At 36.8% G+C, this 22,581-nt stretch overlaps 1 protein-coding gene across 1 annotated transcript in view; it reads left to right on the forward strand.

The window, feature by feature from the left end:
• Positions 1 to 22,581, forward strand: part of LGR5 (leucine rich repeat containing G protein-coupled receptor 5) — a 91,763-nt gene that overhangs the window by 24,992 nt on the left and 44,190 nt on the right. Inside the window, exon 2 of the mRNA XM_036401534.2 lies at positions 12,169 to 12,240. Within this exon, the coding sequence (XP_036257427.1) occupies positions 12,169 to 12,240 (72 nt within the window). The remainder of the gene's footprint in view (positions 1 to 12,168; positions 12,241 to 22,581) is intronic.

Consider the following 22,581-nt stretch of genomic DNA (forward strand, 5'->3'; position numbering starts at 1 on the left):
CACCATTTTGATGCTGGCATCCACTTTGCCACCATCTGGGGAAGGAGAGCAGCAGTAGCAGCATGTGGCAGGTACTATCTCATGTGAGGTGATCAGTGTCATAAGAAGCCAATATCACGTAGCAATTGGATGTTGTGGTGTTCATCTGTGCTACTTGTTCATTGCAAAGCAAATGAAACCTATAGAAGAGCTCCCAGATTTTCTAAGGCTTCTAGTTCTTAAAAAAGGATGGTGAATCTTCACCAGAAAGAACCATCTGTTACATCCCACTCCTCTCCACAGGTTAAGGGGAATGTTGTTTGAGTCACTTTACGTGATGCACAGGAGAAAACAATTCTCCAGACATTCAATACCAAACTTCTACTTGCAAACTTTAGAACATTAAGATAGAATAAGGTACTTGACAAATTTTAAATAAACTTAGGCAACTTGAACTTATTCACATATGGATAAGAGGCACTTGCAAGGCATTGAATGGAATTTTTTTTTCTAGCTTACAATATATTTTGAGAAGTTAGAAGAAAGAGAGAAAGAAAGTGTAAGAGTAAAAAGAAATTACCATGCGTTGATCCAGCAATGAAACTTGATTGTTGCAATTTAGATGTCTGCTGATAGAAGTGATGATCACAATCTTGGTCTGCCAGGGATGGGGGAAGCCCATGAAACACAAAGTTCAATGGCTTAAGAAATGGTGAAGTTCAAGTGGGAATGCCCAGGTACCTCCTCTGGCGGGGGGGGAGGTGGGAATGGAATTTTACACTGTCGGATGCAACACTGTGGATCACGTGCAGTCTTCTGGTGGAAGGACCTAGAAATGAGTCTGGGGGTGCTTTGGGGGTCTTTGATGGTTTATGACTGCCTAAGACATGACAATTGCCTCTCAGTAGAGTAGTTGAGCCAATTATGCCCATCAGAGGAGATAAACGCCTTCAGACCTACATGTGAATGTCCCAGTATCTCTCCCCCAGAGGGAAGTTTTCCACAGGAGCCAGTTGCATAAAGAAGGACATGATAAAGAGCACTCCCAGGATCTGCTGCTTATCAGCCTCTTCCAGGCTCAAATCCCAGCTTCTTGCTAAACAAAGGTTGATTTGTGGTGGTCATCCTCTGGTGCTCACACCCACTGCACCTGGGCTGTTACCTTGCACACTGTCAGCAAAACACCCACTGCTTTTTGCAAATGGCCAATTGTTTGAGCCTTTAACCATTAAGATTTCAGTCTCTCACTCCATCACAATGTACATTATTCTGAGTAATCCTAGTGGTTTTCTGATGGAGCTGATTGGAAACCTGAACTTGATGTTAAAGAAAAATTGAGCAAAGACCATGGAAAAGAGAGGGTGAGAAAGGAAAATTGACCAGAATCAGCTCATCACTTTGAAAAAATACCAGGAATGAAAAGTTAAGTACCAAAAAACATTGGATCAGGCATGACAACCAAACAGAAAACAAAGAAAGGCTCTGACAGCTGAAAGTGCTACACTTTCCATTCCTTAGTGATCTACATGACATCTTGCCTTCAACAGATTCTAGAAATTATAAAATGGTTAAAAAATACATTGAAAAATTCCCCATGAACCTATGAGTACTACATGCACTATTTCAGGCAAGCCAGTATGCTTTTGCATAATTTCCACAACCATGAAATACTGCCTATTGGGTAGAACATGGCATTAGGAGCTGGTAGGCCTGGGATGATGTCTCCCATCCATGGGAGTAACTGGGGGTTTTGCTGCCAGTGGAGCCAGGTGTTTACCCCAGGCACTGTTCTAGTGCTGACATTGACTTGCTGTATTAGAGGTATTAAGACTTGTAAATAAGAGGGCAACTGATTGTTTTCAACATTTTTATAATTTGGAACAGAAAAAGAGATCTTGGAAAGTTCATTTTGTGAGCAAAATAGGCAGACCAGACAGGTGCAGTAAGGACACACTATTTCACATGTGCGCACAGGTGCAATACAGTTGGCAGCAGCAGTTTACATTCGGTAAAGGTTTGTTTTGGCTACTGATGTTTTGTGATATTGTCTCCAGGAAGATCCGAAACTCATATTTGAAGCGTGAATTAGAGACAGGGCAGAAGATTAGGCAGAACAGCACCAGTTAGTTGCTTGCCCTGAAAAGATTTTTTGTTGATCATCGTAACAATCACAAGAAGTGTGGGTCATTGCCCTCAAAATGAGGTTGCCAAACAGTGGACTACGTAAGATCTGTGAATAAAAGGAAGGAAACAGGGATCACTTTTTCTGGATCAAGGTGCTGCCTCTGCTCCTACTAAATATTGGCTTATCCCCTGAACAGCCAGAACTAAGCTCAATAGAAATAGTTCTGAAGTATTTTGCCTCCATATATTAATTGTAAAGCTCTGATCCCATTAATTTAAGTTGTAAAAGGAAATAATTTCTCAAAAGAGAACACATTTTTATACTAGAAAGAGTACAGCTCTTTCCAGTTATGATTATGCTGGTATAAGCACATGAAAAATATGTGCCAGCCCAATACAAAACATGAAGTCTCTCTACTGGAGATTTCTCCTTGTTAGGGTGGCTTAGAACATCTCAACCCTGCTCCTTGACCTGATTGTTTAAAGCCAGCTCAGGTATTTCGGTAGTCTGTCTATCTGAAGGGCAGCCAATCAGTTACGAGCAAAGAAAATGTGTGGAGACTAGATACAAGTAATGTGAGTATAAGATTAAGGATCTGGTATTTATTTATATTAAGACTGTTTTATACCAGTCCATGTGAAGTTATCTCATGATGAATATGAATTTTTATTACTTAAGAAAAAATAAATCATTACCTGATGGAGAAATACAGTGGTTTTATGTGCATTATCTTTGTGAGAATCGAGCTACGTATTTCTTGGCACTTACTGTTGCAGAAATGTGGATGTACAACCAGTCAGGGAAAGATCTGACAGCTTTGTCATTCCTCTGAGCTCTATAGGAAGTCTTGGAAGAGACTGTCAGCCAGCCAGGAGCTGGCACATCTAAATGCTTTTTGTGTTTCAGCAAACAAGCTCTGTCAGAGACATAAGGGAAGATGTGCATATAAAAAAAATCCACAACTTCCTATGTCTGAGGAATGTTTACAATATTTACATCCTAGGTATAAGATCAGTCTGCATTAGTCCAAGCCAAAACTTCTGACTGAAATAAACCAGTTCTGCTTCACCTTTCTTATGTGTTTCTCCTCTGTATTTGCACTTGTGGAGGCACAAACACCAACATAGTGAACCAATTCAGGAAACTGGTTTCAGTTAAAACCAATTTTTTTTCCTGCTGGATATTTTTTTAAATATAGATCAGTTGCAAACTCTGGTTAAACAGCATCATTACAAAGAATGAGCAGTTCTAGATTAGGGGAGAGATAAGGAGAAATTCTTTTGGTAGCAACATTGAATGAAACCGAGTATGTTGATGATACGATATCCATTGGGTTGTCCATGCGATAAAGAGAAGATTCTGTAGATAATTATTTCAGCTAAGCAACAGCATAAAAATGATCAAATCAGTACTTCAAGTAGAACTCTAGTAGGTGTAATGTAGCATAGCATCAGTTTCTTGGCTGGAACTCTTCAATTACTGTTCAACAACACAAGGTACAACTAAGCAATAGTAAAAGCAGAAGTGACAGTGCTCTGCTAAAATGATTGGACATCATAATATTAATGGTGTTCTCCAACCTAAACAGTTCTATCATTCTGAGTCTGTGATTCAGCACCAATGCATAGGAAAATGGAAACTTGTAGGAGAAGAGTAGCGAAGAAACTTACGAGCATTTTACTGCTAAATCATCTGAAAAAAGAAAAAAAAAAGAGCTGTTGAGATTAAAGACATGGACTCGTCCTGACTTTTAGTTTTGCTATCTCATTTACTAAACCAGAATTTTACCCAGAGTATGTGTAATTTGCAGTGAGCTATTTTGGGAATACTCAGTGTATATACCCACGACACCTGCTACATTATGTCACACAAAGTGGAATTGTGCAGAGATCTGGTGCTGTACGATTGGAACAGCCATAGCATCATCCTGCTGTATCTGGGATAATTAGTCTCTCTGAAGATACCTAACGTGGTAATGCATCTTCCAGCTCTGGACCCAGCTCACTCAGCTGTACCTTGGGGACCTTTGCACTGTGCAATGTAGATGTATTTCCTGTCTTGAAAGCACAGATCTGCTGCGCACAGATCTTTGTATACTCATGCTTACATCATCGCTGTTGAAATGTGTTTACAGTAGATGGTCTCAAAGCTCTTTGGGTTTAAATTCTTCAAATCCGTGCTGTGGAATTGAGTTGAGGCCAGTTAGGATGCACAAAATAAGTTACTTACACTGTATCTTATTACAAATGAAATCAGGCTAATAATAATTAATTTTCACTCTCAGCAGGCTCACAGAAGTTATCTTGAGTATTTTGGTGAAGATGAGTTTTAAAATTGGTTTAAATAACATATAATCTGTGATGTACATAATTTATGGTTAGCTATTCAGACCAATTCACTACTGGTGAGCCATAATAGTTAATTTAGAAATTTGCACTTTATAACTTTAGGGTTATATTTTGAATCTTTGTTTACACCCAGATATATTTTGAAATAGTTTATGCTGTAGACAAGGTGTAGCATGTCAATAATCAAACTATGCTGTGCTTTTTGTACATGTTCTCTTCTCATATAAATAACCATAATTTAGAAACAGCCTCATTGAAATCAGAAGGATGAAATTATAGACAGGGAATTAGAAGAAAACTGGACACCCTGTTTCTAAAATGGATGAATGTGTCCAATCATTCAGGAGAAGAAAAAAACCCCCAAAAAATAATAAAAAGAAAAAAATGGTTTTTTGTCATTTATATAACAAATAGTTGTAAAAATAAGCAACATCTGGAGTGGCAGAAAATATTCTGAAACCAAGGATTTCTTTTCCCCAGACTTGGTTACATCTAATACATATCTCTTGTCAATTTAATTGTGCTATTCTTCATCAAAATAAGATAAACAGTACTTGAAAAACAAACAAGTAATGAAAAACACAATAAATATGCCAGTAGTTGTCTTCATAAATTACAATAAAAACTGATATTATTTTCCTGTTGTATATTGTTTCAGTATTTGAACAAGATTAATCATGTATGCAGTACTCATATAATGTGTTTGACCTAGTGCAGCAGAAACAAGCAGTAACTCACAAAGTAAAAATGTACTAATACAATCTGTGGGCATGAGTGGAAGAGGAATTCCATCCAGTCCTCTTTTAACTGCCTCTGCTGGCTTCTGTATTATAAAATACTCCTTTAGTTATTCAAGTTTTTTAATATGTGAGCTAAGTATAGTAAATGATTGGCATCTTGGAATGTTTTTGTAAATTACCTTGGTAATTATTCCTTAGCAAACTGAGTCTTCAATCTCATATGAACAGCATTAATCAGCTTTGAAATGAAATGGTTAATTTTATCTAGTGGGCATCATGAATTTGATATTAGAAAAAAAACCCAGAGAGCCAGAATCTTTTTACCTAAAATGATATGTCAGGTACTTGTCAGATTAATTCAGCACTGGGCATGTATCTTTGATCTTTACTTTCTTTTTTTGACCCTAATTGTTTGCTCTGACCTGCTCCCTCTGCTGGAGTCTTGGATAAACTGAATGGCAAAATTGTTTCCTGAAAAGATTAATCATGCACATACTGTTTGCTTTACAAATGTTCTGCAGTCCAGATATAAGTAAGACTTTGATGGTTGTTTATATGGAAGAATTGCCTGTGTTCAGGAATAATGCATGGTGTTTAAAATCACTGTGTTACAGAGCTTCTGCGGTAATAAGCCAAATTTTGCTGTCTGTGACATCAGAGGAACTCAGTGACAGGTGTTGGGAATGCAAAAGTCTGGCCAAAGCATTTTGTTACTTTGTGTTGAATCCAGATGTGACCTATCAGCCTGTTTGCCAGGATCCAGTATATATGTGCCAATGCACAACAGCACAGAAGAGATGTAGACGGAGCCCTCCTGACCTTACTGGATCACCTTTGAGTTTTCCCTAAATTCAAGGTGCTTGATCCTTACCATATATATCTATTTACAATTGTGGTGGCTGGAACCAGCACCACAGGTGTGACTAGGAAGGGTATGAGATGGACAGAGGGCGTACTGTCCCTTTACTGGCATGAAACTCTGTGAGGTGTGCAGGCACACAGGCTCACTGCATGTAACCACACAAGATCATTTGCTTGTTGCAGGGCATGTTTTAATATGAAGGAGTTAGGTCTCTGGAAGGAGTGAGCTTCAATCTCAAGTAACAAAATTTTCTGTAACAAATGTGTAACAAGTAATCAATCCTCTTTTGGTCTTACACCCCTTCCATATATGCCTGTAGCATGGGATCTGTAGCTGTTAATTTGCTATTGCAAATAATATTACACAGGGTAATGGAATCTTTAATATTTAATAATAGCATTTGTCATTATCAATATGCAGAAGGGCAGAAATATCCATGCTATTGTCACTTGTTATTTACCTTGAATACCTTGATTGTGAGATTTCCTATTCTGTGTTATGTCCATAATGGCTCTCTCTACTGCTTCTTCCTACTAATGTACTACTTCTTCCAGAAGCTTTTTCCAAATACAAAGATGTACTCTTCAAACGTGAATCATTTAGTGGAAATTCATATCTTATCATAGTTTGCTATAGCATCCTTCAAAGAATCACAGATGAAATTTGAAGCTAATTATGAAAAATGCTATGGTTTAATGTCAGAAAACACTTACAGTGCTTATTTCTGCATGCTCATACTCTGTCCTGTGCTGCTCTGCATGGGTATATTACACATGCAAATGCATAACTAGCAATTTTCATGTTGACTTTGAAAGATAATGTAATCTAGGAACATTAAAATGAAAATATAGTCTTTTTTTTCTTAGTCTATTGACAGCTTATGCATTGAACTTTGGGAAATTGGTGTAAAGGCCATGATTGGACAGTGTGATCTAATGAAAACAGTGCTTGACAACTCATCATCAGTGTCATTTTCCTCTGTGTTGTATAAACATCTGTTTGACTGTGAACGTGTCACTTAGCATTAGATGTCTTAGTTTCCTTTCTGTAAAATGATAGTCATTATTATTCGATTTATTTATTGATATTCTCAAATGAAAACATCTATAGTAATTTATTTGTAAGCAGCTTCCATTACTACAGTGTTGGCAAATAGGTTTATGTCCTTAATGTAGCTGTAGCATATGAGGATATTTTCCATACAGGATGAAGCATTTGCATCAGTAGATGCCATGCAGTCCATAGCCAACATGTTCTTCCATTGTACCATGGAGCTAATACTGCCTATATCCTGCCAGTGCTAGAAACAAGAGTGCTGTGTTGAAAGGATAGGCAGAGCAAGGGAAGAGCAGATGTAGGATTCACCTGTTTTCATTATTTTGTGTTACTACATGTAAACAGTGTCAAATTTTGTTCTAAACGAATTAAGGAAATTGTCTTAGTTTAGAAACTGTTCTCAACTGGTAACAACTAAGGGACAACATTCAGTCTATTGACAATATTTTATGAGAGTGCTTTATCTTTCAAAGACTTCCATAAAAAGAATTGTTAATACATGTTGGATGAGGCAAGCTTAGAAGAATCAAAATCAATAATAAGTTTTGATATTTTTTTAAATCAAAGGTTGCAACTGTTTAAATAATTTGGCTACAAATTAATTATGTTTAATATTGGATTTTTGTTTTAGACCTGGAATGGATAGACAAGTTAGTACCATTCAGTATAATAGATATTTAGCCTAGTAGAAGTTTAGCATGTATCCCTAGGCATACTTCTGTTCTCCTTTAAAAGACATAAATATAATGTGATAAACCAATCTTCCATGATGAATAGTCACTGAAATGTCTCTTGTAATAACAGTTAATAAAAGCTTAGTAATGTGGCCTGCAGACTCATCTATTATATGTTAAGAATTAATTCACTTAACTTGTTTTACTGGCTTTCTGGAATTCATTGTGAACTACTCACTGTTAAGATGGTAACTGGATGTTTTTTCAGTGTGTTTGTTCACGGACAATAAAACTGGGAGAAACAAAGACCTGCCGTATTTGCCTTCTTGGATGCTGTTTTGCAAAAGCTCATTTACTCATCCACTCACCCAAAAAAAAAAAAACAGGTAGATGCATGGTGCAGTTTTCAATATTTTCTGGTCTTCAAAGATTTAATCAGAGCTAGGATTCCTTTAACAAGTCACCAGAGACACCGCATGGTGATTGATTGGTACAGAGTATAAATAAGATATCATTATAGTGAGCCGTGTTGCCAAAGCAGTCACTAAAGCAAAGCTCCTTATCTTTTGAAAAGATGAAAGTTTCATTTGAAGGTGTGTTGCCTTTATAGTCAGCAGCTGGAATCAGGCTGCAGAAATGCTGATGAGAGAAGGGACAATGCATTCATCTCACTGTTCAAAATAGCATATTACCTTTTCAGTATGATATGACAGCTCATGGTGGTTTTCACCAAGGTGGGGCTATGGCTGTCTCTATTCAGAGCATTTGTAAATTTAGGGAATCTTCTTACCATTTTGCTCCTACTGTCATCAGTGGAATTTGTATGCGCTGTGATGCTGGGAGATGGGTGCAGGTCTGTTACACTGAGTTATTTAAAGGCTTTGCATATTCAAATTATTCTAAGTTTTTCATCACTGTAGTTTGTAAAAGACTACCAAGATTTGATAGAAAATCAGAACCATTCATTCCACTGAGGATAGTTAAAGTTCCAATACCTTGATTTTAATATTTTTAAGCACTATGTTGCAAATGCCGATGTGCAAGCCAGCTTTCATGACCTTCTCTTTCCTAGAGAGAGCAAATTGCTAGTTTTTACAGGCCAGCACTGAAAGGAGAAATCAGAAAACCCATTTGAAGGAAAGAAACCATCATATGTGCAGGACATAGGACATATTCTCTGCAATTGTTATTGTTTTCACAATGATGATATGTAACCCTAGAGTTTACCACCTAGCTGTTTCCGGCTGTTAGCTGTGCTTGATCTAGCTAATGGCTGTAAATCTCATCCTAACCATGTCTTCTTGGCAGGTGTAAAATGCTAGCAAACCAAAATTCTGAGAACCTCCTTTATTTGTCTCTAGAGCACTGTGAGGAATTTCTGTTCAGAAGCACAAATTTTACAGTATTGTTCACACAAGACCCAGTGACTGATTGCATTGCATTACCTCTTTGTTTGTCTCACCTCTCTGAGCATCACCCCAGAAGTAACTTCATGCCATGGCACTTCTCTCTCTTTTCTCACTCATTCCAGTGAACAAAAATCTGATTAAATGCATTCATGGTAATTCTGAAACAAAAGAATATTCTGAATCTAAAAACTGTGAGCACAGACGAACTACTGCTTTGCCAGTGTAAGGGATATGTGGGTTTTTTGGGAGAAATAATGTCCTATTTAGCTAACTGATACAGCTGGAAGTAGAGAACTTTGATTTCTGTGCCTGAAAGTTTCTCAGTTTTTCCAAATGTGTCAGCTAGCCTCGTCAAATATATTACCTCTCACTACCATAGTCTGCCTTATATTCTTAAACCATTACAGCTACAAGAATAGCACATTGCGAACACAGACTGGAATGCCCTGTGTATTAGTTGCTGGTATCTTAAAAGCTACTTTAAAAAGAGGTTATTGAGTTATCTTGGGAAATAATTCCTGTTACCTCCACCATCCCTGGAAATATTTAAGAGATACGTAGACGTGGCACTTAGGAACATGGTTTAGTGATAAACTCATGGCAGTGCTGGGTTGAAGATTGGACTGGATGACCTGAAGGGTCTTTTCCAACCCAAACAATTCCATGATTCTGTGAAATATGCATAGGTAACGTTTAGTAGTTCGGTTGCACAAAAACACCTTTGTATGTTATGTTCCAAGAAAAGAATCATGTGGGGCAAAAAAAATAACCAATCTAACAGAAGGAAATTATTTAACTGGTAGGTTTAAAAAGAGTTAGAAATTGCTGCAGCATACACTGGGAAAAAGGAGAGGCTGTCCTCCATCATATGATGTGATACACATCCTTTACCACATGAGTGGAGTCTGAAAAGGAGAATAGGACCTAGCAGTTCACTGTTGGCAAATCCACCTCTGGGGTCTAAAGATGTTATTAAGGAAAATGCACTTATTGTTGATTTTCTCTTTGGTCATCAAAGCACATAATGAAAGCCACCATCTCTTGTTCTAATCCTCTTAAAATATTAGGGTCTGGATAGGCTGCTTCTGACTGGTTCATCATGGGGTCCTGTGGGTGATACAAGCAGACAAGTACTGCCTGCTAGTAACAGAAGTTAATATGCTAGAAGAGCAGACTTCAGGTTTGTCTCATCAGCCAGAGCACTGGTTAATGCTGGGTTTGTAGAATGCCCTAAATATGTGTGTGTCTGAAGATGAATCATTCCCATCTTCCACCAGGGCTGGCTGTTTTAGTCTAAAATGTGATTTGGCATGTTTTCAAAAACCCATTAAGACATATGTTGAAAATATCATAATCAAAATGATCTTGTTAAAATATTGGGTTTATCTTAATATTCAGTAGTATATAATTCACTACCTGGATGAGTTTTTCTTTTGCCAAATAAATCCATGTTTTTTTCCTTTGCCAGAACAAATCCTTTGAGCCTTTATCAAAGTGAAAGGGCAATAACCTGCTACACAGTACGAAAGAATTAGGTGATAAAGTGTTACAATAAAAAATGAATTTAATAAGTACACATTTCTCAAATTATGCTTTGATTTTTGAAGTGAATGCAGAAACCTTACTCAACATTGATTTGATAATTGTTGTAAAGTATTAACACATTTCCTTTATTTTAAAATCTCTATGTGAAGTATGTTTTTAAATTATACATTTTAAAATTCACCAAAGATCAAACATCTAAATTAACTATGCTGAGTAAAAGCATATATTCTGTAATGTGAAACAGACTGTGAGTAATAAGAACTAGATGGAGTAGGAATAGGATGCCTACCCACCAAAGTACAGATAACTTATTTACCTTGTAAGCTCTCAACAGCTGGAAGAAATAAAGTTATCTAAATAGTACCCAAAGTAGCTGGAAACTATAAGCACTGCTACAAATGTGTAGATATGTTTAAATAGTGGGGAGTTTTAAATTACTGTATAATGCTTGCATAAAGTATGCAGGTCTCCTAATTTTGTTTTAAGAATCTACAGAAATTTTGATACAGTTGTGTAAGTTCTATCATCCACACAGAATTTTATTATGCAATTTGTTTACAGTCTTGGCCCTCAGTGAAAAGCAATTATAATGATACTGTAGGGCATGGGGAAGACAGTGGAAAACAGTGAATAGGCAAGTTAAGAATAAAAGGGTATTATATTAAATTTAGTCTAAAACATAGCTTGAATGAGCTCTGACAGAGCTGATATTGGCGGCAGTTTCCTGTACCAGGAACTACCATGGAAGCCCACCAGGAAGTGTGTTACAGAGCAGGATCACATTACACCCTTGTTTTATGGTTCGTTTCACTTATTTAATGCAATATGAGTACCTGTAACAAAAGAGCACTCAAAAAGGGAATGTTTATTATTTGGAATATGTCATTTCTGTAAGTCAAGTTGGGTTTTGGGGACACCTGATGTTCCTGTGTGAGGCAAGGCAGATCAGTATGACCATGCAACAGGCTGTATGGCAAAAGCAAAGCGTTTCCATATTCTTGAAATTTTAAGGATGATGCAGATCCTTTGTATATGTTTGCTTTTGTCTGTCTACTTTAGTAAACCAAGTGTACTACAGTGCTACAACAACAAAAAGCATAGTAATTTTCCCTTACTACTCCAAGTACATTTTAATATAGTACAGTGGTTTATTAAAATAATGTCGACTAAAAGTGTTGTTTAGTGTTCTAGCTGATTTATAGAGCGTGATAAAACATTCCAAAATCTCTGGAAATGAGGAACATGCTACAGCCTGTATTGGTCTGACATATGAAAAAGGAATGTTTAATGTGCTAAGTAGATAATGATTCATCAATTCTGGCAGAGGAACTAATTTTTATTAATGCAGTACTTAAATATGTGTGGAATGAACAGCTGGAAGCCACAGTTGTGGCTTGCCATATTAAGTCTCTGTCTGTTTTCCCCTACAGTGATCTCAGTATGAACAACATTACTAAGCTGCCCTCAAACCCTGTGCACAATCTGCGCTTCCTGGAAGAGCTGTAAGTATCATTGTATCCTTGATGGGCCTAGTCAGCCCTAGACACATTCCTGTGTTTGTCTCTCCTGCTTACTGTGGGAACCAGATAAAACGGTGCAGGAAAGCTGTCAGCCTGACACTTTTGGCACATGCGGAAACACTTAGTTGAAAAAAAAAAACAATTGCTGTGATTCTGGAAATGAACTTATAAAAGAGTTACCATGAGGCTACAACTTCTCTAAGCAGAGACAGAGCCAAACAAATTAAAATTTTTAAACAAGGACTGTTTAAAAGAGCTGGATTGCTTTTTGGAAATAGTTAAGCAGCAGGATATTAAAAGTTTGAATGCTGGCTCATGTTTATTAAAATCCCAAGTAAAGCTGTAATCAAAACCAAAACCTGCTGCCTTGTTCTGCCAGTGTCAAGGACAATTGAGTCCACATTTCATAGTATGGAGGCTTCTTGCCCTAATCACTTTTAATTACTGTTTCCTTACTCTTAAACTTAGCATCCCTGAAGGCTGACTGTGGAGTACAGAATCCTGCAAAGAGCTTAGTTACGCTATCTACTACATTCACCGTGGGGAAAAAAAGAGCATTGGGAAAACTAGCTGATCAAGCACAACATCAAAAGAGGACTGTTGGCTTGAAGTGATTGTGACTAACCAAAAGTGAAAAGTATTGTGCATTCATGAGACCTGGATTTGGCAGTGACTCTAGTTATAATGGCCGGAGCTTAAAAGAAAATTTAGGTTTCTGAGGAGTGATGGAGACTCCGTAAATGATGCACCATAGATCTTGTGAAATAAAGCTGGCACCTGTATTTGCCTGAGTACCTCTAAATATTGATTAAAAGCCTTTTGTGAAATGTGGCTTTTAAGTTTTTAGAACTGAAAACCTTTTTTTTTTAGCGCACTTAGCTGCTAACATGCCATAAAATCCATATAAGATGTGTGCAAAGTCATGGTGCTACCCTTCTTGCAAAGATGTTATCTGTTTTAAGCTATGAAATGTGTACAGTCCTCTGCAACTTAGGTAGGTATTGCACTGACAACTTTCAGTGTCCTAGCTTACTCTCAATTGAATTTTGCCACTTGGTCTTTCAAGTCAGCATCTACCAAAAAAAACCAAAAAAACCCCAAAAAAAGTAACAACTGACCAAATCAAACCAAAAAGATTGAAACCATTTTATATGTTAACTTCAGACAATACCCTATTTGCAAGCAGGTTTTCCTTTCCTGTCTTATTTCTACTACTCTCAGTACTTCTATTCGGAAAGCTTTATTTCATTTTATTCTGTCTCTCTTCCTTTACTTACTCCTTTTCTTTGGTTATCAATATCTGTCTTGCCATTAGTGCAACTTTCAAATAATGTAACAAACAGGAACACAACACAGAGGAATGTCACACACCAAGTGCTAAGAATACTAGTTGCATATGGAGTGAATCATGCCTCAAAGCCCCTGCTTGTGGAGTTCTTCATCATGTTCTTGTTTGCTTGTCCAATCTCCTGTCAGTTGTAATAACCCTACTAAAACCTGCCAACCCAATTGCTTTCTGGCCATTAAAGGAAAGAAATTAAATGAAAGTTTGGGCTTTTCCTGGAAGGAAATTCTAATACATCCAGGTTACCTTCACTATTTAATTTTATGATTAGATCACAGAATCATGGAATCAGCAGGGTTGGAAAAGACTTTTGAGATCATCAAGTCCAACCTATGACCTAACACCACCTTATCAATTAAACCATGGCACTGAGTGCCACATGCATTTTTTTTTTTAAACACCTCCACAGATGGTGACTCCACCTCCCTGGGCAGGTAAATGGCCCAAATTGTAAGAGTTAAGTCACTGCCTGGGGAACTGTTGTGTGGTGTATATCAGCTTCCTAATCAAGACCTTCGAAAGTGTTCTTGCCTTCTCCTTGTGCTGGGCCTACCTTTTTCACTGGAAATATTAAACCTTTATTCTTACAAACCTCTGCTCCAAATTAAGTAATTCCAGTCTTTCACCTGCTGGTAATACCAGCAAGGTATTTATTTTTTTACTGTGTTTTGTTCTACATATATATAATTAACTCTTCCATTTGTTTCACACCAGCCAATCACTTCTATTTCTCATTAGTTTAGTGCTGTTTCATTAATTCCTTCTAGTTTGTATTCACTTTTAAAATAAGCTTAAAAAACGGAAGCCTTGGAAGATGGAAGGCAACTGATGTGAGGCAACTTCTCATTGTGCTGAGAGATTGTTTGGTGTTCAGAGGCATGCAAGGCAATTCAGCCTAGTATTATATAGAAAAATGTATAGACAATAGAAAGGGAATTTTTAATTTTATTCAGTTTTGAAGTGGAGGAGAACCGGCATTGTAGTTCTCATGCTCCCCTATATTAATTTTTGAGCAGTGATTATACATATGAAATTTTTTTTCCCATCCATGTGATTTTTTTTCCAGTTTACCTGAGAAATCTGTGCTTTGTTTGTGTGGCTCAGTTAAAAGGTACTCTTGAAAAAAAAACCTAGCCCACAATTCAGACATTGTTGAAGTAAGTTTTTATATGATCTTTACTAAAGCAATGTTTCATAAAATTAAAATCCATCTTAGAAATGTTCATCTGTTCTTTGAAGTACACAACAGCAGGAGCTTGAAATCCAGCTTTTAGGGTTTTTCTAGTGCCGAAAAAAGTCTCATTAATCCCTTTATTAGAGATCTGGTTCAAATACCTGATAAAAGCTCGTGACTGAACCCTGAATTTTAGCTTAGATGTTACATCCTTACTGCCTGGTTTGTCAATACTATTAAGTGATTATCCTGAAAGAACTGAGGTTTTGTTAAAGCAGTTAAACTAATTGTTTTGATTCCAAAACAGTGGCATATAAGACAGATCTGTTTAGCCAGTTCTGACCTTCCAGGCTAAGTCTGGTCCACTTTTACAGCCAAGGTTAGACACCTCTCCATGCAGCATTCTTGCAAACCTGATGATCATGACTGGTACTTATTCTTAACCAAAGACTATGATCACCAAAGTAAAACATATTGAAAGTGTTTTTTGGGTGCATGTTCCTCCGAAAATTTTGGAAAGCGTTGTACTTGAGACTTTCTAACTCTCAAAATAATGAATTCTGAACAAATCTTCTATTTGTGAAAATGATGGGCCTTTCAGATTTAATTTTCTCTTAAAGCATATATGACAGAACTCCCACCAAGAAAGAAGTATGTTTCAGTTGCTTGATTATCAGCAAGTTGCTCTGCATGAACTTGTACAACACTATTAAGTCAAATTCTTCATTATAAATTCAAAATAACTGCAGATATTTATCAGTCTGACCGAATCCAAGACTCACTCTCATGTGGATTATTTCTAGACATATGTCATTATACAGGATGTGTAGAATGCCTGTTCTAATAGAGTGGTGAATTAGAGTAATGAATGGAAAAAACATTTTTTAAAAAATCTAAAGGGTGGGACTCTTAACAGTTTTAGAGGCAACTACATCTGAGTGGAGACCTAATATTTTGCGATTACTTGCACTTCAAAGCAGTGCCTGAAACTATTTTATTTTAGAAATTAATGTCTCAATGAAACACGAGGAAGAAAGCCAATAATGATTTAAACCTATTTGAACCAGACCTACCTACAAAATTTCTCCAACTAGATATAAATCCACATATAAATATATATGCATAAATATATGCACAGACACCCACACATGCACATATATTAAGCTTTAATTTTAATTTTAAACCCAGGAACATTCCACAGATAAGCAAACCTTCAAGTGATATTTAGTAAATTGCTATTTTTCAGCAACTTCAATTGGGTGTTTTAGTAAAAGAGCACCAAAAGGCTGTTGTATTACAATTATTTTCCTACAGAGCAGTACAGTCCCAAATAACCTCTTTTCTACAAAATCAAGTAATGAAGTCACCCCAAATAATTTGCAATCTACTTGCACTGCAAGAATGTTTTCTGGCACATATGGTTATTTTAAAATAATCTTGAAAACAAATAAATATATCTACAAAGTTTTTAGATTGATCTTGGCATTATTATAGTGATCTCTCAGGCAAAAGTGCCTTTAAAAGCACAATTTACTCTAATACAGAAGTACAAAACTGCAGATACAGTACATAAGAGATGTATTATGTGAATCTTACCGTGATTTGTGTTGAAATCCCTTTACACTCCAAAAGTGGTCAAGAAGCCACTGTATATGTGAAAAAGTCCTAAATTATCAGGCATGATCTGTTATGAGCTGGTTGGTTTTTGTTTTTTCTTTTCACTTCTCCCTCTGTTTGCTCTTTCTTGCTGCAAAGAGGTTTTCAAAGGATTAATGACAACTAGGTGTTCTTTTCCCCACTGACTCTGAGTCGTGGGACTGAGATCTCTGGTCATGTACATTTTTGAAGACTGAAAGCATTTGCTCTTGGAGTCCACTACAGTCTTTCGTTTTGTACTGATGTAGGCATATTAGGACTAGCATTGAAAACAGATTCTGTACTTTAAACTATAACATAAGCTGGTAGAAAACATGAAAGTGCTGCAGCCGTAGTCCAAAACTTTTTTCAGAAAGTGGGAGAATCATGTAATTTACTTCAACAATCTTGGAACATTAACATTAAATACTAAAATATTTCCTAAAGGTTAATCTGCATACATTTAAAAACCCCTAAGGCAAGAGTAAAAATGCTGGCAATTGACATGCAGAGCTAAAATAAAAAGAGAGTATCATCTAGTGGTCTCAAACTACCCACACATTCCAATGTCACTTCAATACCAGTTTTACAGTTCTTGCACAGCAGGGTTTAGCAGAGCTGGTCCTCGTGGAAATTGGTTTGTGTCACCTCCATCAGCTAAAGTTTCAAGAACTGTTACTGCTAAATGACTTGTGATCCCCCAGATAATTTCAGAGCCATGCACAATCTAACACCTAAGTTGTGAATTCAGCTTCTTCACATAAATTGCAAATTTGTTTTCTTCACTTCATGTGTGCATCATGCAGATCAGACTGTGTCACTGTGTTCAGCACATGGTGTTTGTCAGTGAGAAATATCTGTCACCAGCCCAGCAAATGGCCCACGACACACTGTAAATTCTGTTGCTGCAAGACAGATTTTGTTCATACATGGGGACTGTGGTTTCCCAACTTTGCTTTAATATAGAGCTGCACCCAAAGTCCTGACAGAGGGAAGTGCACCAGTTGTCTTGAAATAAGTTGGTAAAAACAGTAAGGAGATGTTTACCTTGTTATTCAGTTGGAAAGAATGACAAGTTTTCTCCCCTAGTTTTGCATGCACAGTTTAGGTTTACTAAAAAAGAACAAACCCAAGCACAGAGGATTCCTACTGTATGAGCTAACAGCTTGTAACCTTTACATCCACAAAGCAAGGGCTCTGCTGTTCTGGAGCTCTCACTGCCTTTGATGCCATCCCTTTGATGCCACCAAAGCAAGTAGCAGCAAAGAACTTGCCCACATGGATGTGTCAGCCTGACATCCTCTAAACTGCCCTTTTGGCCATCTTATCAAGAATAACAAGATGATGAACAGGGAAAAAAAAAAGAGGGAGAGAGAAAAACAACAGAGCAAATGCCTTACTAAATCAGAGCTGCTTGCACTGCTTATTGTATAGCTTGTGCTGACAGATAATTATTCTGGAAATGTTAATGCAAATTGCACAGAGCAACCTTGACACTGAAACTGCTCTGCATCTGTGGGGTAAAGGGGAAGAAGGGGAGATGGTGGGATAGGGAAAAGATAAAAGAAAACCGAAAACATTCAGATATGCTTGCAAGCAGAAGCAATAAATGTTCTAGGTTGAAATCCAAGAAACCTTGTCAGTGCTGCTGCATTACTCTTATTGAGTGTCTGTTGAATTTTGGTTTTGGCTTGTAGGTTATAAATGCTTTCTGGTACTGTAATTTATTATCCAGCAATATTCATTAGGAACTAGTTTAGAACATCAAAAAGAGTCATTGGAAGTGCTTATTGTGTTTTGTGATCAATACAGATAGTGACATTACACTTAATTAAACTAGGGTGAAGTGTGCTATATATCTGTAGATCCTGAGGCAGGATTTTAATTTAAGTCTTACACATGCTGTGTGTGCTGCAGTAGCAAGTATGCAGAAATAATTTCCTTCTTTTTCTCAGTGGAAGTTCAGCCTGTTTGTAGACTGCTTAATTTCAGTGCAGTGAGAACTTTTGGTACCTACATGGGTCAATTTTTTTCACTTGCTTAGGATGATGGGTAAGGAATTCAGACCACATCACATTTATGTCTAATAGGTTCTCGAGCACAGTAGAACCAAATTCTTCCCTCTAAGTTGTTTATTTGAATTTTCAAAGAGACGGAATTCCTCCAGTAATTAATTGCCATGGCCTCCCTGAACCACTCAGAAGACAGCAGCAATCTCAAAACCTGGATCTACACAATTTGTGTTCTTTGCCTATCACACTGAAATGACTAAACAGCTAACACATTTTGCATTATTTTCAGTTTGATCATACTGCAGAGTGCTGCAGTACATTTCAGCCAGTTCCTGCTATTAATGATTATTATTTCCTGCCTTTTCTGATGATACTGACAATACTGGGATGAAACCAAAACCAGCATCAGAAGTGCAAATGACACTTGGGAGACCCAGCCAAGGAAATATTATGTATATGATCCACCATTTATTGCTCCATCTTGCTGTCACATTTAAATACTGAGAAAGAAATTTTAACAAATTTAAGATCATTCTGATGGTTGTGATTTGATGACAACATTCTTCAACCATAGAGGTACTGCCTCTTAATGATTGTATCCGTGAGGTCCACAGCTGGGAGTCAGTGTGGGATGTCCTGGCCATGCTGGAGTCCCTGCTGACAGTTGTCCTTGCTGCGATTGGAAGGCAGGTACTTGGATACCTGCTCAGCAGAAGGAGCTGCTGCTGTCAGTGCTGGCTAGGGACAGCTTCACAAAGGAACAGATCAGTTGTCTTTAGCGGTGATTGGATCACAACCATGCCGGATGCAGAAAGAGTCTGTGCCTTTTTTAAGTGGAGAAAGAAACCGTATGTTTTGAACCATATTCTTAACTGACAAAAATCTATGATCTGTTTCATCAAAGCCAGTTCAAGATCAAATACACACTGATTTCATTCCAACTGCTTTAGGTCTGTTGGAGTTATTCCAGTTTACACCCTGTGAGAATTTGGCACATGCATTTTAAAAGGCAATTAGGCCCTAAAGCAAGAGCAGACTGTGTTGTATTTGAATTTCCAACTAAATTCTAAGTAGCAATAAACGTAACATGCAGCACAATTATGACGCGCACACTCTTTTCCCCTTATTTAAAGAAAGGAGAATATCTTTACATTTTCTTCTTTGATCTCTCTGACCATCAGATTTTTTAACAGATCATTTGATTCACATTTCTTTTTATATTACTGTAATTTTATAGTTTTAGTTAACATGACAGATAGAAATATAAAAAGATAATTAAAATACACATTAACATTTAAATTCCTAGGCTAGCAAAGTAACTCTTAAACAACAATTTGAAATATGTGCTGATATCATCTGTGAATTATTAACACTGCAATTAATCATCTATTAATTAATACATTTCTATTGCATTGGCCTGAGAATAATCATTAATACATATAAAATCAAACTCTTAACTCAATGTTTTACTTGACTTTGGTTAAGTGCTATATGAATATCCATATTGCCATAGCTTTTTTGATGTAAGCAGCAGGAATGTTTCGTGTTACCTATTTATCGATGTATATGTAAGCTGAAGAAAATTAGAAATAAAAATATGTAAATTACATATTGGCTATATATTTATATAAGTGAAGTAAATATATATGTAGTCGTGTGCTTGTGTACCTTTAACAAAGTTTGACAGGAAGCAAAATTGAGGCAAGATTCAAGATTGGTAAATTCTTCCTTGAATAAAGGCAATTTTTTATACTGGAACAAGTTGTTCTAGAAAAAGATGTCAAAATTTATGTTTTTTTGTTATACTTCCATGTTGTTCCTCCCCAAGTAGCCATTTCTTCCATTAGAAATTGGGTTGTAGGTTTAGGATTGATAGAAGTGTTATTGGTGCAGCTCCTCAGAGAGAAGTAAATTACTGGCAAATATGATACTGTGGCAGGATGCAAATGAGAGCCCCACTTCTACTTGTGTCAGCACAAATTTTTCCCCTGACTTCAATGAGACTGATATTTCATCATGGATCTTTATCAGGTATTCAGAACAATTATGGCAGTTGGAGGAGGCAGAGCAGGCTTTTAAGAAAGAAGTTTCAAATTACAAAAGAGAGTTTCTTATCTGTACACAAGGTATAAAAGACACAGTCCATGATTACATTAATTTTAATGGAATTTTCTACATACTATTGTTTTAGCACCAAATTCAGGAAGGTACCACATACAGCAGAACAGTCCCATCTTTTGGGGTTTTTCCCTGTCTCAGGCCTTCTGAATTTTCAATTTATATTCACAAAAAGAAGATTCTCCTATGTAATTTCTTTTCAATTTTTTGTCTGGAGAAGTTGTTAGCTGGAGCATATAATGGAGTAAGTGACGAGTGGAACATCTGTTTTCCAAAAATCATATAAAGCTGACTGGATTGTGACTCTGTTGATATTAACTTAGTCATAGATATAGATACAGAAATAGATATATGGATGTAGACCTATCCATGATAACATTGTTTTAGCATGTGCAGTCCTTGCTCTTATTCCTTAAATAAAATCAGCAAACCAATTAGTGAACAGAAGTAAAATGCAGAGTCAGAGACATACAGAAAGGATTTCAGTTCACAGAATTATTCTTGTAGAAATCCCTCTGTAGCTTCGCACAGTTGAAGATTTCAGATTGAACTCACCATTCCATTCTGTATAAGATATTGCACTACATGGGAACTGATTAAATATAATCATGCACTACTAACTGATTAAATATAATGCAACACAAGTGATGCAATGACATATAACCTAATCTGTATTAAAGGGCATGCACTGGCATTAGCCTAGAAACATTAAGTCAGTCTGATATTCATATCATAGTTTACTGGCAAATACTATGAGTCAAATATATTTATCAGAAATTTGAGTGTGATTAATTTCTACTTAATTGTATCTGTTCTGAAATACAACAGTTTCACTTTGTAATAGTGAATCTTGACTCCTTTTCCATTGTTTATTCCCGTTATATGTTGAGTCACACTGAGATCCAGTGTCATCTATTCTCCTATGTTTCAACACCTTGCAATATTTGATAAGTAACTTGTCCCAGAAAACTCCATTGTGCTAATCCTCTTAGAAGACATGAATATTGATCAATGTAAATATATGCTTTTTCCCAAGGAGACAGTTGCCTCCCTTTCATGTCTTTTCTTTAGTTTTGATACTACTAGATTTGGAAATACACTCCACAGATGCTTGATCAGCATTTGCTGGACTAGATCTTACTTAAGCAGAGAAGGAAAGCAGCCACTACCAATATTGTACTGTCAATGTCTTCTGTAGACTGAGAAGTAGATGGGTTAGATTTCCCACAGGTTCTTCTTACAGAAATGTGTTGTCTATTAAATTCCACAGTTTTTTATATGTAGAGAAGATTTTGTAGTGTTTCAAGTTCACCTTCATCCCAGCAGTTACAGAGGAGATGCTTGGTACCAGGTAAAGTTTGTCCTGGTGCAGAAAACTTCCAAACAAAAAGCTGTTTAGAGCTGGCAAAGAAAAATTACTGTACTAGAAATGTAAAATTGACTGTTCTCAGTCACAACTCATATTTATTTGCTTCCTTCTGATGAATGAAGTTTTTTCTTTTCAGACAATCAAAGGAAAATGAGAACAAAGTTTCTGATAATTTTTGGGGCTTTAGTTCTCTTGTCTTGGAATATTCTTTTGACTGGATGACCACCATTTCTCAGAACTATGACACTGCAGGAGAGGTCAGAATATGTCAAAGGGGTCAACAGATGGGGAGCACTCAAAGGAGAGCCAGACACACTTTTTCTTAGATCTGACCATAGGCCATGAACATGACCTCCAGTGCTACAACTATTCCAGCAGTGAGCACTGATTGCCAGTGGCAGCTCTGTGGCATTGAAGATATTTTATAAATTACTGTCATTTAAAAGTATGGAGGTCACCTGCTTTTCTGTGTACCTGTTAGGGTACAGGTATCACAGCTCACTTATTTTACATCTTTTAGAAAGAAACTTGCAGTAGTATAAAAACTATGCATAAGACAAAAGTATTCTGACTCCAAGCATAGCAAGTAACAGGTACTGAAGGAGATATGTGGTGGCTCTTCTCTGTAAACTTTTCCAGCCTCCATTAATTTGCAAGATTATTCAAAGCA

Source organism: Molothrus ater, chromosome 5, assembly GCF_012460135.2.
Source record: "Molothrus ater isolate BHLD 08-10-18 breed brown headed cowbird chromosome 5, BPBGC_Mater_1.1, whole genome shotgun sequence".
NCBI lineage: Eukaryota > Metazoa > Chordata > Aves > Passeriformes > Icteridae > Molothrus > Molothrus ater.